Below are 16,552 nucleotides of genomic sequence, written 5' to 3'. Positions count from 1 at the left end.
ATATGTACAGGTATGAGTGGGCCGAACGATCTGCCAATTTTAAATCCTGACTGATCTTGATGACGCCCACAATCTAATTTTGAAATGAATCGTAGAGATTGTGACATTTAATGACATTTACATTGAGTCTACCCTGATAATATGGATCCATGCTACACTGGCATACCAACAGAATGATTGCCTACTAGATAACACGTGCCTCTATCACTGGGTCTCTTTAATGTGTGATGAAAAAGATTTCAACGTGAGCAAACAGCTTGGAGGATGAGGGGCTGGTCCCAAAAAAAGATCTCAGTAGTGTGGCAGTGGTTTGGCTCTGCATGTTCAGACATTTCCCAAAGTATATACTTACTGGTCAGCACACCTATTCAAGATTATCAAGAATGTGGTACAGTTCATATGTGGACAATGTGAGATTTAAGACACTTTAAGACATGCAATGGTGCATGTCCGTAGGCATAGTCCGTAAGTGTGGATTTTCTCAAGAGAACATTTCAAAACTGGACAGATAGATCACAATTCAGATAAATGGATCACTATTCAAAAACGATAGAATTTTTTTAGGATGATCTCCAACTGCGAAGCTCTTCCTCCATCTTGATTTAATATCTGTTCCTTCAGATTTCACAGCCCTACAGCCACATTCTTCACCTTCCTTTCAAACTGAATTTTCAGCAGTGCCCTGCTCCAGTTCTGTCTATTACCCGGGCTCCATCTCCACCCACGGCCCCTTTCATGTTACCCGTCCTCATACTCATTGCCAACTGCAGGTAGAGTTCTTTTTCTCAGATCCAACCCCAGAGTGCCCCGGGGCTTCTTCTGAGAGCGCTGAGCAATGTGAGCACAGCGACTCACTCTCAGCATGAAGACTGAGGACGCTTGGATGCGTTCTGTCGTGGCTGTGGATGTGTGGGATTGGAGATCTGGCACACAGTGATGGCTCTATTGTTCGGGCAAAGTCCATCCCCAGTCTCAGTCGCTATAAATAACCGAAAATGGAAATAGTGCTCACAAGTACAGTATCTCTCTTGACAGCTTCAGTGCCACCGTTTGAGGATGACTCCTTCCCCCCATCAAAGCAGATGTTGTCGCTGTGCCATATGGTGTGCATACCTTGTGCCGATATGGCTGCAGGGGAAGAAACAGAGAAACAGGGTATACAGTAAAACCTAATTAAGGGCTGGATGTTCTGTTTCATATTAGATGATTTTTCATGATGACAGATGCTTGTCATGTCCTCTACTCTCATGATCCCAATCGGCTTCAGAACATCATCAAACTAAGTCTTTTGTTATTGTTTGGATTTAGAGATCCCGTAGGGGCAGAAGTTTCATATAGTACATTTAAGGCAGAAAGTGTTGGTGTAAGAGTTTTGTCAAGTCCTATCTAACAATATGGTCAGAGGGACTTTATGAACAATAGACATAGATATTTGTCTGTGGATGTCCTATATTAGAGGCCACATGAGTAAAAGAACTTTAAGAAAGGATGTTTTGGGAATTCAGCCTGTTAATCTGAGGCGCCTGAGCCTCTAGCCGTAGATTTATGTGGCGTAGCTGGCACGAGGCGGTGGCAGCTAGCTAGCAGCACAATTATTTTGGAAGACCAGAGGGTTTTTGTCTTCTTCTTTCAAGACCTTGACTCGGGGAGAAATTTGTTCGGCACCGGCAAAGATCTTTGGAGCAGCTTTCTGCCCCCCAGACTAAACACAGCTCATCTGTCAAGTATTTACACACATGCTCGCACACACGTACATGCATGCTTACACATGCACACATTTATACACAATCTGGTAGGGGAGACCTCAGTATCAGTGTATGAACAATAAGTCCAGGTCTGTTTTGAACAGCCTGTTTCTTTTTGTACACCTTCCTCTTTCTCTGCTTTGCTGTTCTTGTCAGCCAAAGGCTCTTCCTGCCTGAGCTGACTCCTCTCTCATGGTCGCCCTTCAGTGATCAACAAGGACACGGCTCTCTCTGTATTAGATTTCAATGTGTATACTATACATGGGACACAGCAGGGAAGCTATGGTCAGTGCAAAAAAATTGACATTCAACATCTCAACATGTCAATGGACTGAAGTCTGAGTAACTTAACAACCAGAGTAGCTGCTACTCCAAGCCTTCTTTTTTGTGATCTCTTTATCTCTGTAGAAATCGGATTATGTGCACAGCAAATACAATGTTTTCCCTTTTTTTTGTGTGTCCCTATAATGGCAGATTCCTCATACGGAGCCAGTCACCTAACTGGCTCTGCCTTGTGTCCTTGATGGTCCTTGATACTGTAGATAATGTGATGAAAAGTGACAGGAGGCTTGCAACTAACAATTATTTTCAATTTAGATTCATCTGCTTGTTATTTTCTTGATTAATGAATGAATAGTTTTGCGTATAACATGGAAAACTATGTATATAGCTATAAATGATATAAATATATAAAACTACCTATTGCAATTTCTCAGAGCCCAAAGATGAAAGCCTGCAGATACTCAGTTTACTATCACATAAGATAAAGAAAAGACTGAAATCTTCCCTTTTGAAAAGCTGGAATCACAACAAAACGAAATCTCTGTTGTGTTCAGGCGGGGGGTGACGCAACATGCAGAGGGAGGACGTCACTGATTAATTCTGCTGTAGAGATTTGGCGTTTTTTGTTTATAGCACAAGGATACCGGCGTTGGCCACTTATCACCAAAAGCTCTCTTGACATCTTCGTTGGTATCTTCTATCTTTAACTTTTTGTCTTTTTTTAGTTTTTCTGTTGTGTGTTAGAAACATCCTATAGAAAGCCACTCGCTCAAGGTGAATCCTGCAGAGGATCTCTTTTCTCACCTGGACTTATTCGGAAATTATCTGGAGATTTATTAGGGGCGTTCTCACCTACAGCCCCTCATCCGGAGCTCAATGCATGTCAGAAAGCAGCTTTAATGATTAATCAAATTTCAAAATAGTTACCAATTAACCAGCTTTCCAGCAACTAACTGTAGTTGCTGTTTAATGTCAACAGCTGTAGTTGACATTAAAGAGATGGTGTGAAATAAAATGTTTTCCTTGAGCGTGGTCTATTTGGAACAGTGGAACCTTAACTACCAAATGAAGAAACTCTTAATGAATGTTTCTCTCTGCAACTTACTGTCCTGCTTTATATTTTTCTTTATTTCTCTCTCATGTGTTTACTTGTTTGCGTCTCACACATGCAGGACTTCCTGGGCCAGGCTTTCGGTACTCTGGGTGAAATCGTTGGTTCCCTGGGAAGCCGCTTGGAAAAACCTTTGATGTAAGTAGCACATGCACTAACAAACACACACACACACACACTGTCTTCTGCTATTCTAATTAGACACTAATAACCGGAAGCAAAGGTGCAAAAGGCTCGCATGGAATCACTCTAATCGGGTAGTCAGTATATTGAGTGCAGCAGAAAAGTTGTTTGGGTTCATGCTCAGATTTTATTTATAGATTTCTGTTCCTTTCAGATGATGAAGATGTTGATGAAAGCGTACGCTGTCTCCATCAGCTAAATGAGACAGATAGTTAAACAGCAGCAGGCCAAATGACAGACTGTGAACATGTTGAGGTGGTAAACAGCGTGTAGTGAAAAGGGACAGTACACCCTAATGGGAAGATGTCAGTGATGAGCGGAGCCCCCAGCTCGTTTTCTGAAGAAGCTTAAATGGAATGGAAGCCTCGACTCGTTGAATGATCTGGGACTATTCCCTTCGACTAAATATATGATATTCTGCTCTGTTTCTGATTACGATAACAAAGTAGGAATACCCGTAGCCAGCTCATGAAACTTTTTACACTTGCTGCTGTATGTGTGGAGGGTTTTACTTTTTTCTCCTCCTCTCATTCTTCTCTAATGCAGTGGTGGGAACCTTTTTCCTATTGAGGACCATTTCAGCTTTTATGACATCATTTTACCTTCATGCTACTTTAATACTATCATAAAACACAAAACAGAAGACCGTTACCAGTATGTTAGTTGGCTGAATATATCAGCCTATATGAGTCTTTTACAGGCTAATCAGTATCAGCATGTTTGTTTGTATGTGCCCATATGAAAATGTATATTGTACTATTACATCGGCGACTTTGAGAGCTTTGAAAAGTGTTATATAAATATGATATTATTATTATTATTATTATTATTATTATTATTATTATTATTATTATTATTATTATTATTATTATTATATTTTACAGAATTAACAATTTAGAAGAGATGTGCATTTATGTTTGTATTTTATGTAAAAGTGTATTACTTTTAGACTGTAAAAATATTACATTTCTTTTTCACAAGGGTTTGATAATGACATCTTAGGAATCTTTGCCTATTTTTTCTTCTCAATATTGGTATCAGAAATAATTGAATCCCTAATATCAGTATCCGCAACAGCCAATTTAGGCCAGGCTCTAATGAACAGTTAACACCAAAAATAAAAATATACAAATATACAGAAGACTTGAAAAAGGCTGACTCAAATATATAAAATCAATGAAGCCTTTAAAAGACTCCTTTAAAAAGAAATAGGTCAATGCATAATACGCTGCATTGGTAATACACCTTCTCTTAAACCCATGTACGTCTCCTAAGGCAACGCTCTCTGAAAGAAAAGACACTTCTTTGTTGTGCCACATTGATAAAGTGGGTTGGAGTGTATGATATCGTCTCAGCTGCACTGAAACTGTCCTCTAACTCACAGAGCTGAGCTGCAGCATCTTCTCCAGCTACTGAAGAGAACAATTTGTTGTTACTTTTGTTTCCCTCCTGAGGCAACGAGCCGTCAGATGTGTGACCCTCGCCTTGTCCCCTGTCCTGCAGTGGTGTTGTGTGTGTGTGTGTGTGTGTGTGTGTGTGTGTGTGTGTGTGTGTGTGCGTGCGTGCGTGCGTGCGTGTGTGTGTGCCTAAGATTGAAGACAGTGACTTCACTAGTGTCTACATCCATGACCGTCTGTCTGTCTCTGTCAGTGTGTTAATGTTTGTGTGAGTGCGTGTGTGTGTGTGAAGTGTGTGTGTGTCAGAATAAACGAACAGTTGCAGCTGTATGGATCTGCTGAAGAATGACACACAAGAAATACGATGTAAGAATGTGTTTCTGTCACTGAGTTATGTAATCACCTCTGCCTCATTCACTGTTTCATATCTGTGTGTGTGTGTGTGTGTGTGTGTGTGTGTGTGTGTGTGCGTGTGCGTGTGTGTGTGTGTGTGTGCATACCTACACATATTATTTCAATTCCTTTTATAAATATTTATAAATATTCTTTTTTATTTTGTAATGCTTGTTTGTGACTGAACGTTTGTGCAACTGTATGTGTGTATGTTTTATTCATTCAGGTGCTTCCAACACCCTCACCCCCCAACAAAACATCTTAAGTCACTTCTGCTCAGTCAAGTGTAGGCGGATCACAAACACAAAACAGACAATTGACAAATGACAATATGCTCCAAACACGCACTTACTGCCACAGTAAGATTTTTTCACATTTTTTTGTTTGATATATTCTCTTCAGTGACTGAGACAACATTTTACAGCACAGTTGGTGTCTCAGAGGTCTGTCACCAATGTTTGGTTTCTGCTTGATGACTTTGATTAAAATGTTTTTAACAGTCACTCAAGTATCTAGGTACCTCTTTAGCTTTTAGTAGATCATAATTGGCTTTCCAACCACCAAGGGTAACCTTGAATATTTTTGGCTCTTGAACTATTGCCTTTATTTTAATGAAAGAAACTCATGTTTAAGACTGTATTGCTAGAATGTTGATATTGAAAAATTCTCCCAAACCCCAGTTTAATGTTTGACAATAACAATGGTGGTGGCTAACAATATGGAACACATTGTTTGAACTATTTATTTATACAACATTTGTGTATTATGCTATAGTTGTTTTTTTTCCTATTTCCACTCAACAGTGTGCTCTTTCATTTTGAGAACAGGACTTATTAATTTCACATTCCGATTTTCTTGGGCTTTCACTCAAATACAAGGGATAGTGGTTGAAACCTTCTCCTACGAATTTGGAGAGCACTTCAAGAAGCCGCTACGTGTCATTGCGAGCAACTGTTACATCATCAGTAGTCGTCACGGGTACCCGAGACATCATCAGTAGTCGTCGATGTAAATAGACGCGACAAAACGTTTTGGGAATGTCTTTGAAATAACATTGTTGAGATCTTAAATAAACCAATGCTATTGCTAGCAGTTACTAAAGTGACAAAGCTGGAATATCCTAATAACATCTATGCTAATGCAGGTGAATAAAATTACGAGGTTAATGCTCAGGACATGTCTTCCTGCTTTCCCTACGTACTGTGACAATAATGGTACAGCACAATGACATTTGCGATTCATCCAATGGAAATTGTAAAGCTTGGATGCTCTGCATTAGTTCACGTATAAATCCAAAGCACACAGCTTCAGGCTTCTAGCTGTGGTCTGTAGGCAACCCTGCCAGGATGCATTGTTATTAGAGGAGCAGTTCAGTTCAGTAACATCGCTGCTATATGCTAGTTAAAGTGCATTGTGTATCTTCAAAGGGGGGGGGATGTGACATTAAATTATGAATGGTTTTTTTTAAGGTTTAAAAAATGACCATAATACATTAAAACGATATTAAACTAAGATATTACAATTATTATCGTAATTTTTAAATCTGTATTTATTTCCTCTGCTCTTGTATCTGTCAAAATTCCTCAACCAATAGAATGCCAGATGTAGTGTTGACATGTGAAGTTGTCCCGCCCTCGTTATGGGTATTAGCTTTACTTCTTTAGGAGTCCCGTATGGGCGGTCACTTAAACCGCGATCATACACTCACGCCTGCCACAGCTTTATTTGCACACTGAGCTAGCACACCCACAACAGCGTGAGAAATCTGCGTGCAAGTGGTTGGTTTGAGCGTTAGCAGGGCAAATCCAACTGCAAGCATGGGGCTATTTGAGTGCGAGCGCGGTGTTTTGAATATAAGCATTACAAAATCTGAACCTGAAATACTGAAATATCACACTTGAAAAAAATGTACACTTTAACACTTTAAGGTTTGCTTCATTTCTGCAAAAGATCTTCAATCAATCAATCAATCAAATTGTATTTGTATAGCCCATATTCACAAATCACAATTTGTCTCATAGGGCTTTAACAAGGTGTGACATCCTCTTACTCTTACTTACTTACATCTTACTTGCTGCTTTTTTGGAACATTTGTGCTTTTCATTGATGGGAAAGAGGAAAGTGCCACATCCTGACATGTTCACCCCATCATCGCATAATTTTGCAGGTTGTCAGTTACCGAACAAAACACTGATGTAATACAGACAGATATGTGGGTATATGCTATATGTACATACAAAACTCAGACTACTGTGATATGCACACTTCCAAAATACCAAAGTAAAGAATTAAGTTTGTACATGATGCAAATAAGAAATTCAGATGCTGATAAAAAAGTATTCAGTACTTCAGTCATTTATGCAATGCAATTTTAAACATGGATGTTTTTGGGCTCACTCTGCTTCCACTCATCCGACTCACCTCTCATCTACCTCTCTGTCCTTCCTCCTCTCCCCTGTGACTTTTCATCTCTGTCTTCTCCTCTCTCTTTCTCGCTGCCATTTTTCCATCTGCCCCCTTACTGAGCAATCTCTCTGCTCGCACAGCAAATTAATCTCCCTGAATGCTTCCCTGTGCATCAAAAGACGGCAGTGTTTGTCTCAGGTGACAGAGACTGGCTGGGGAGGGGGGTGCTTCACAAGCCTTGCTTCAATTTGCCTTCAGTTTCCCTCCACATGTGTCATCGTAGGCTCTCTGCCATTACTGGACAGTACATGGCCAAATTAAATTATCTCTGCCCTGCCTCCTTCTGAATCTGGCCCCGGGTCCGTGGCATTCTTTTGGTCTATTTTTAGTGGTTGGTCTCCCCTGGCTTTATTGGCTGAATGTTACGCTTCGCCAGCTCAGGATGTAAACAAACGTCACTGTGAAATGTCACTGGGTGTGGTTTCATTACTTTGATGTTCTGTTTCCAAGGCTTTCATTCAGCAATAATTAACAGTAATTTAGCCCAGGTCTGGTCGGCTGAGTGTTGAGCATTTAAGGTTATTTAATTTTGCTTTATTCTTTTATCTTGGATTAGGTTAGATTAGATTAGATTTGACTTGTTGAACACGTCATAAAGCCGTTTCTTAAAGTGTCAGGCTACTTGAATCTAACCGAAATATTCTGTTCTTCTCTTTTTTACTTCAAGTGGGATCCCAGGGAAGAAATGTGGAACCATCATAGTGAGAGCAGAAGAGCTGAGCAACTGCAGGGTGAGAGTTCATCATTTGTTCCCCTGTTGAAGGTTTTGAATTAAAACATCAGACATTCGGAGACCTTTCTCCTCCTTGTTTCTTCACTCGTCTGCAGTGATGACTCTGAACCCTCTAGTACTTCACACAGCTGAAAATAAAAACTCTATTTGACACAAATCTGGTTGTTAATATGGTAATGAATATATAAAATAAATATTCTCAAAATGCTTTTTTTAGGTTTACATACATTTACAAAACCATTTTTATACAATTTTAACACATACACAGGTTCCCTCCAGCACTAATAAACACACAAATACAGTCTAACTGCCCTCTAATAAGTCCTACCCTCACCCTCTTCACTGTATATACCTCTGCCAAGGCCCAACAGTCCCCTTATAAAACCACATTTAATTTCACTATATTCAAGTCTGTACCAAAGTGCGCACAGTCATAAATATCAATCAAGATCCTTGATCCATGATGTATTCTTTGAGAAATCAGGAAAAATGTTGAAATATGTCCTCTCTTGCAATGTTAAAGAAAAGGAAAAACAATTTGCATCTTCCCCCTGATTTGGATCCAAAATATAATTGAATGGGTGCTTTCCTGACCCATACCACATCCTTCTTCCAAACTTTGTGAAAACCCGTCCAGTTTGTGTGTAATCTTGATACCAAACACTCCAACCAACCAACAAACAGGCAGACAGGGGTGAAATCATAACCTCCTTGGTCGAGGTAAAAATATGATAAGCTTGTAATATACAATGCTTTGTTAAGTTGTTCCCAGCCTTTCTCACAGACAATCATGCAGCTGTGACCCTTTGCAGTGGATCCAGGTTGGGAGCCTCTAAAATTACAATAAGGATGCAGCAAAGATATTATTTGTTAGCAGTGGCGGCTTGTGATAAATGTAAATTCGGGTCGGTCCGGACCAAGCTCCTTTATCCTCTTTTTTTCTTGTTGGAGAGTTTTTGAAAAGAAATGAATGGATTTGCTGCAGTTCCACTTGAAGTCGTCATATCTTTGCCGGTCTGCTCGCAGCAGACGTAACTCAGTGACGGCGGACGGACCTGAGACGACGTCGAGGGTCGACCAATCACATTAGATTAAAATATAAATCAATACCTATTCGTTGTAAATAGAAGTGGAAGTGTCCGTGGAGCAAAGAGCTGCATCCCATGGACAATCTGCAACAACCAACTAAAGAGCAGCCTCAGGACCCGTGGTTGCCAAAAGTATAGGGCCCCCATTCACATCCATTTGGCCGGCGTCCCACACCAGGAAGTAATATGAATTTAAACAGAAATTCACCAAAATACAATTTGAAAACAACTTATATTGAATGCTCACAGGGGTTTATGGTCAACCAGGAGCATTTTAAGAGTAAACTATTATTATCTAATAAACTTATGTTTAACATTTTTATATAGGCTTTTTTGTCTCTAGTATTGTATATGTAACTAGTATTGGCTCCAGTTTGTTTAGAATTTTTGTTTACTTTGACCCAGTTTAAGAGGAGTGGTCTTCTGTTCAAACCTGTTGGACACTGTAGTTAGATCTTCAATTGAACTTTGTGCTGAGCCAGACTGTGACTTGAAACCTTCTTTCTCTCTAAGTTAAGAAAAAACTTTTAGAAAAACACTATAAAATATCTTTTTGTTAAATGTAGATACATGTCTTCACAAGATATTTCTTCTGAGTGTGATAGTAGAGTGTTTTTTCTGAGGTCAAACCCTCAAACAGAAAATATTTATTCATGTATCACAACATATTTTGTTTTCATTCCTTCAAAATCAAAGAACAAATGTCGCGACGTGTCATTTTGCATCAAAACCACTATAAAAGAGGCAGAAATGCCCATTTCTTTTCTGGCACTAGACAATATACCAGAATGTTTTACAGCCGTCAGAGAATTTGACCAATTTGATTTTGTTCCTCTTTCAGTTTTGTTTTCTCCAAAAACAAACTACGGCCAAATGAAACAAGCTCACATCCATTTTTCTGGGCGCATTCCAAAGACCCACAGGGAAAGAAAAGAAATGGCCTCATTAGGAACTAGAACACTTGCAAAATTATTTAAATCACTTAATTGAAAAATAACCCCTGAACATCATAAATTATAGATTTAATATGATATCATGGTAATAATGTACAAGCACGTTAGAGAGTGGAATTAAGGCTGATAATCTTGACTCAGTCCTCTAGTTTCCCTTTTTTGGGGCAGATAAAGATCATATATTAATTTCAGCCCCCAGAACTCAGTGATGAAAAGATCCAGATTCACACAAACACAATGTGTTATTTCCTTTTTCATTAATATTGATGCAGTACTGAAATAGAGCCAGTGCTGCATTTAGGTGATAAAACAGAAATATAGATAGAACAAACACAACTAGAGAGTCTTTGTAAACCTTACAATTTATATACAGTACAACATTTTTTCCTCCATCTCTCCTTTTCAGGAGTCGGTGATGCTGCAGTTTTGTGGCAACAAGCTGGACAAGAAAGACTTTTTTGGGAAATCTGATCCTTTCCTTGTCTTCTACCGCAGCAACGAAGACGGATCGTAAGTTGACGTGCCGCATCCCACGTGGTATCTGCGGACATCCATTTTCTCAATTTACAAAAGCAGCTATCTCAGTTTTACGCACAAAAGCGCACACACACAGAATGTAAAGATGCCTGAAATGAATATAGACGCTGAGAGTAATTTTTCATGCTCCAAAAAGCTCTCATACACAGGATATAAGGTCTAAACTGCCTATGTGGGGTTACGTAATGCTCGCTGTTGTATACAGTATGTGACTTATGCCATCCAGCCGTCAACCGGAGAAAGCAGCAAAGGGAGGGATGAGCAGAGATAACAGGACAGCGTTGACAAGAGGGAAATAAAGGGAGAAAAAGATGGATAAGATGGAGTTAAGTGAAAACAGTGTGTGAGGGTCACAGTTTCTTTGCCCTGCAGATGCTTTTATTCAAGTCGACTTCAGCATCTCGCACTTAGCACATTCTCTCTTTGTGCAGCTGGGTATTTACTGATGCAGCCTAAATGTTCAGCCCCGGGGCATAACAGCAGCACGCTGCGGCAACAAGGAGCCACACTGGTTACTGTATAAAAAAGAATGGGAAATAAGTTATTTCAGCAGCGGATGAAGTAAATGAAATACTTCTAACGAAACACTCCCCTTTGTTACGAAGAGACGAGGGGCACAAAGGCTTTTGTTTTTACCTTCGAGGTAGATTTGTCATCTGTTAACAATGTTGTGTTGTCTTACAGGTATACCATCTGCCACAAAACAGAGGTGGTGAAGAACAATCTGGATCCAGTGTGGCAGGCTTTTAAAATCCCTGTCAGGGCGCTGTGTAACGGAGACTATGACAGGTACAGTGAGAGAGAAACACTTTACTGACAATGTTCACAGTCAAACTTCTAAATTATTCTTACAAAGGACAGACATAGGAGAAAAATATTTTTACAGCAGAGTTTGAAAAGTGCACGAGGATCCAAGTGAAACAGCCGTTTGACTATAATATTTGATATCCACTGCACCTGATGTCACTTTCATTTGCACAAAAGCCGGTGAAATAGATTCACAATCACTTGTGTTTCCTAAATGGACAGATTGCTGTTCCTGAGGTTCTAACCATCTAATGTAGCTCATAGTCCCAATATTTCTGTGGCAGAGAGAGCTCAATGCAACTTAACAAAACACATAAAGAGAAAACAACTTCATTTGGCATCACATGCTGCAAGCACAAAGACAAGAGGTCTGTGACATCTGAAGTTAATGAAGTTGGCTACTCATCAGAGGTGTTATGTTTTCATCTGTGTTTTGATTAGTGTGTTTGTTAGCAGCATTACACACAAACTACTTATGTATTTCCATGAAACCTGGTGAAAGGATGTGGTATGGGTCAGGGAAGAATTTCATTTTGTTGCAGAAAAGTTTTTGTTTTTTTCACTTTCCTTCAAATTGCTTTTGAATTTCTCAAGAAATAATGCAGAGATCTTTATGAAAATGATCAGACATCTGTAGAGTTCAAACATCTATGATGGGGAAATTTTGTGCAAATCCAGGATAATGGTCCAGATTTAGTGAATCAAAAATACATTTTTAGGAGGTTGATTTGTATTCACAGTATGTCAACAAGTATTCCTTTAAACTCTATCAGTGAATTGATATTTTGCCTAATTGCCTGCAGTTTGTAAAATAAATTCTGTGTACATGGTATGTTTATCTGATGCAACATATGTAAGTGCAATATGGTGATAAAATGCAAGGTCATTTTATTTATGAAGCACCTTTCATACACAGAGTAGGTGTCAGAGTTGGTGGAGGTGTGCTGAGTGCCATTCTAGTTTTAACATTGTGATGGCATGATTAAGATTATATCTTAGATACAAATTTCAGCAGGGCTTATACTTTGTTGTGTTATGTGTATTTGCAGAACATGTGTTTTCAAATTGATGATTGTTTTGTTTGCTTGTGTTTATTTAAGCCGATCTCTTAGCCACCATATATTATCCATAAATGTGACAAGCCATTGCCACCGGTTAATTACCTGTTCATGTCATGTTGGATTTAGGTTCTGACATGTTACTATTCATGTGAATACCCAGGTGCAAGTAGGGCCTCTGAGAACACATTGATAGAAAGAAAGCACATTATTACCATGGACACACATGGAAGCCTCTGTCCCTTTCCTCTATGGCAAAATGTGTCTTTTGATATAGTTAAAGTTAATTTAATGAATGTACTCCTATATTGAACCTGCGCAGTACTTTAACCATCACACAACCAGTTCTCAAATGACATAAGCACTCCCAGGTTATAAACACACCTTTGTGACATAGGACTTGTCTCTTCGTTTGGTTTATTGGTGGGTGGCAACCAACGTCAAGGTGCATTACCGCCATCCACTGTGTGGTTCAATATCTCTAGTCATGATACAGATTTAAAAGACTGGGCAGCCGTGGTGGGATGCACTGTCTGAGTGGTTCCTATATATATGTTTATCTTTTTACAATTCTTTTTTTATTCGCCTTCCACCTAGGTATACTGATAAGTAAGTTTAAGAAGAAAAAACATTCTGCGTGACATAGGCTCATCCACTTAGGACCTCAGCCTTCCATGGACCAGTTACCAGCCTTTTCTGCAGAAACACTGTAAATCAGTGATGCTAATTGGTTTTTTAATAGGATTTCCCTCTCTCTTCCTCTTTCACTGCAGGAGCATAAAGGTGGAGGTGTATGACTGGGACAGAGATGGAGGGTGAGGGAACAATGCTCTTTCTTTTGTGTTATGAAATGACTTCATTGTATGATATGATGCTCTATCCGTCTGTATCTGTGTAGTTATTATCGTGTCACTGACATCCTGCTGTGAAAGGTATCCCTCATGCATATGCAATAAGGCCCCGTGGCAAAGTAAATGTGTTAATTACCTATGAGAGTTATACTGTGGAAACCAGACTATTACCTTTTAATTTTCTACATTAAAAATTAAAGAGACCTTTTCTCCTTAGGGAACTAATAATGTACACCCCCTTGAAAATAAGGACTGCCCTGATAATATAAGTCTCTCAGTTAGAGTGGATACTGTAGAAAGATATCACCACAGAGTCCTACGTGTGACAACTCACCATACTGCTGTAAATACACATTAACTGTTAAAACTGCCTGAGCAGTCCCTCCTGCAGATAACTTCATACAGTCTGCCGGGGATAAATATAGTGCTTATCTTTTGAAGCGAGGGAATTTACACAGTTTGGCCCTTCATTGTTAATTTCCCAGGCAGTTTTTGACATTTCAAGGACATTTCCCCCGAGCTCCCATTAATTCCTGACCATGATTCTAAGTGTACTGATTATCTCCATGAAATTATGAAAAATTAGAAGCAGTGCCCACGCCTCCGGTAACCAAGGAGCTTGCAACACTTAACAGACAATGAAAAAGAAATTAATGAAGTCTGTGATACTTGAGCAAGTCTTTTTAATATATTTTGATGGGTTCTTAGCATTTTCTGAAGTTGCTTCACTACAGTATTAACATGGGTGGAAATGTGACTGTGTTCGTTTTACAGCCACGACTTTATCGGCGAGTTCAGCACCAGCTACAGAGAAATGTCCAGAAGCCAGTCACAGTTCCACATCTATGAGGTGAGTTTCTTCTCTCTCCCAAACACACACACCTGTACACTCTCACATACTCACTTACTCTTCCATTAATATAAGAATTTCTGTAGACCAGAGGACTAATCCTAAAATTTTGACAAAGCGCCTTTTCTAGCCTTTACGGTACTGGTCTAACAGCCCTGGAAACTCAGACCAATCATCTCACGTCACGCTCAGCTAAACAAAGCTGGTAATTCCAATCAGCATTCTGCCAGTGATTGAGGGAAGACGTCACAGATGAGGAGGAAGTCACATGGTCTAAATAGAGAAAAGTAGACAATGAAAGCAGTGTTTTCAATCAAGACTAGACTGTCTTAAATTTCCCATTCGTCTGACGGGCAGTTAAAAAACAATATGTCTCATATGTAACGACACCGTGGCGATTGTTAAAAGCAGCAATGCTAAACAAAATTCAACCAATCCTGCCCAGACTTTAAAATCCTGACAAGACAAGCTTGGGCTCACTTCTCTCACTGAACCATACAAGTGGGGCTGGGATACAAGAGGAGCTGTTAAAGCTGTTCAGTTGTTAAGATGTGTGGAAATTGTTAAAAAATTGGTTGAGACTGTTAGAATTGAATATGAATTGACAAAAACAACAACAACCAAACAAGCTCAAAACAGTTTGTATTAAAATGAGTGACAGACTTTGGCAAGCATAAACTCAACTGGCTCCAGAGACACAGGTAGGAATGGGATTAGCCAGATATGGTCACAATTAACTTTGTGTGAGAAGTGAATCTTTGCCAAACCTTTATTTACCGAACAAACAAACCTGGTTGTTACATCTGGATGCAGATATGTTTTTTGAAGCAAATGTTATTTTCAACTTTTGTCTAAATAGGTGTTTATTTCTTATTGTGTGATATTGCTTCTGGAATATTACAAATGCACATTCTTAAATTTCCATTCACACACACACACACACACAACAAACATATTAGCAGGCCTGCCTTATTATTTCAGTGAATTCTGTGTTTTCTCTGTTTGGACAAATAAACATCAGAGCTGATCCACTGCTTTACAAACTGGATCTGGTCATTTAAAATGAGAGTCTGTCAATCCCATTCTCATAAACTCAATATCCCAGGAATGCCTTGACAGTGTTGTCATGGCAGAATGTGGCCCTGGAGACACCTACTGTAGCTGAGTTTGAGATTTGAGTGCTTTCAATACTTTCTGTCTGTCTGCCTGTCAGTCTGATTTTGTCATAGCATCACAACTGTGAACGATACAGTCATGATACTTTACACTAGATCAAAATGAAACCTAAGTTTGAAGAGTGGTGTGGATGGACCCATGAGTACCGACTTCCCTTTGTAATAATGAAGTAATGAATACTGTGTAATCGAGGGTTGGAATGTCAACATGCTGATAGGCTTGGTAGTTGATGGGCTCCAATTTAATTTCACATTTCAGTCCACATGTAGTCCACATTTTCCAGATGCTTCTGCAGGGTGAGCTGGTTTGACCTCATTTGAGAGGGGGTTTTCTCCAGTGGGACACATCACCTCCTCATTCTTATTCAGCAGTTCCTCCTGGTTAATATTGTGATTCACACACACTATATGCACACTGACATGGAGGAGTACACCAGTGATTATATAGTGGCTCTTATGATTAATTAACAAGATTCTTCCCTTCCTTGAAGTGCACTTCACTCACTGGTCCATGAACATCTTCAGCAGTGGTGTCTGAGCAGACCATAAATCACTGACAGGCAGGAGTCAGTAAAGGTGCTTATGAAGTGTAGCTTGAATCAGCTTGTTCTCACTCCCATCTTGTCTCTGCCTTTTTTCTAATCAGCTCTGTGCTGGATTCTCTGCAGTCGGATTATTCCAGTTACCAGGACGCACATTATGAAAGAATAGATTAGTGGTTTAGATATAAATTGTGAAGAGAGAAAATAAATAAATCTAGTCTTCTAATTAATGTGGCGATAAATGTTATCTCTGCCAACTCATTACACGGTATTGACTAAGTGTGTGTTATCTCCACAGGTGCTTAATCCAAAGAAAAAGGGAAAGAAGAAGAAAAAGTACCAAAACTCAGGAACGGTGAGTTTGTGCTCTCTGCTCGCTGA

At 39.4% G+C, this 16,552-nt stretch overlaps 1 protein-coding gene across 1 annotated transcript in view; it reads left to right on the top strand.

The window, feature by feature from the left end:
* LOC118109002 (copine-8) overlaps positions 1-16,552 on the top strand; it is a 71,151-nt gene that overhangs the window by 32,494 nt on the left and 22,105 nt on the right. The window contains exons 6-12 of the mRNA XM_035155781.2: positions 3,200-3,276; positions 8,245-8,308; positions 10,758-10,861; positions 11,573-11,677; positions 13,527-13,568; positions 14,379-14,454; positions 16,470-16,526. Coding sequence (XP_035011672.1) covers positions 3,200-3,276; positions 8,245-8,308; positions 10,758-10,861; positions 11,573-11,677; positions 13,527-13,568; positions 14,379-14,454; positions 16,470-16,526 — 525 coding nt within the window. The remainder of the gene's footprint in view (positions 1-3,199; positions 3,277-8,244; positions 8,309-10,757; positions 10,862-11,572; positions 11,678-13,526; positions 13,569-14,378; positions 14,455-16,469; positions 16,527-16,552) is intronic.

This window comes from Hippoglossus stenolepis, chromosome 5, assembly GCF_022539355.2.
Source record: "Hippoglossus stenolepis isolate QCI-W04-F060 chromosome 5, HSTE1.2, whole genome shotgun sequence".
Taxonomy (NCBI): domain Eukaryota; kingdom Metazoa; phylum Chordata; class Actinopteri; order Pleuronectiformes; family Pleuronectidae; genus Hippoglossus; species Hippoglossus stenolepis.
The sequence above is the reverse complement of the archived record's forward strand: the minus strand, read 5'-3'. Positions and strand labels throughout refer to the sequence as shown.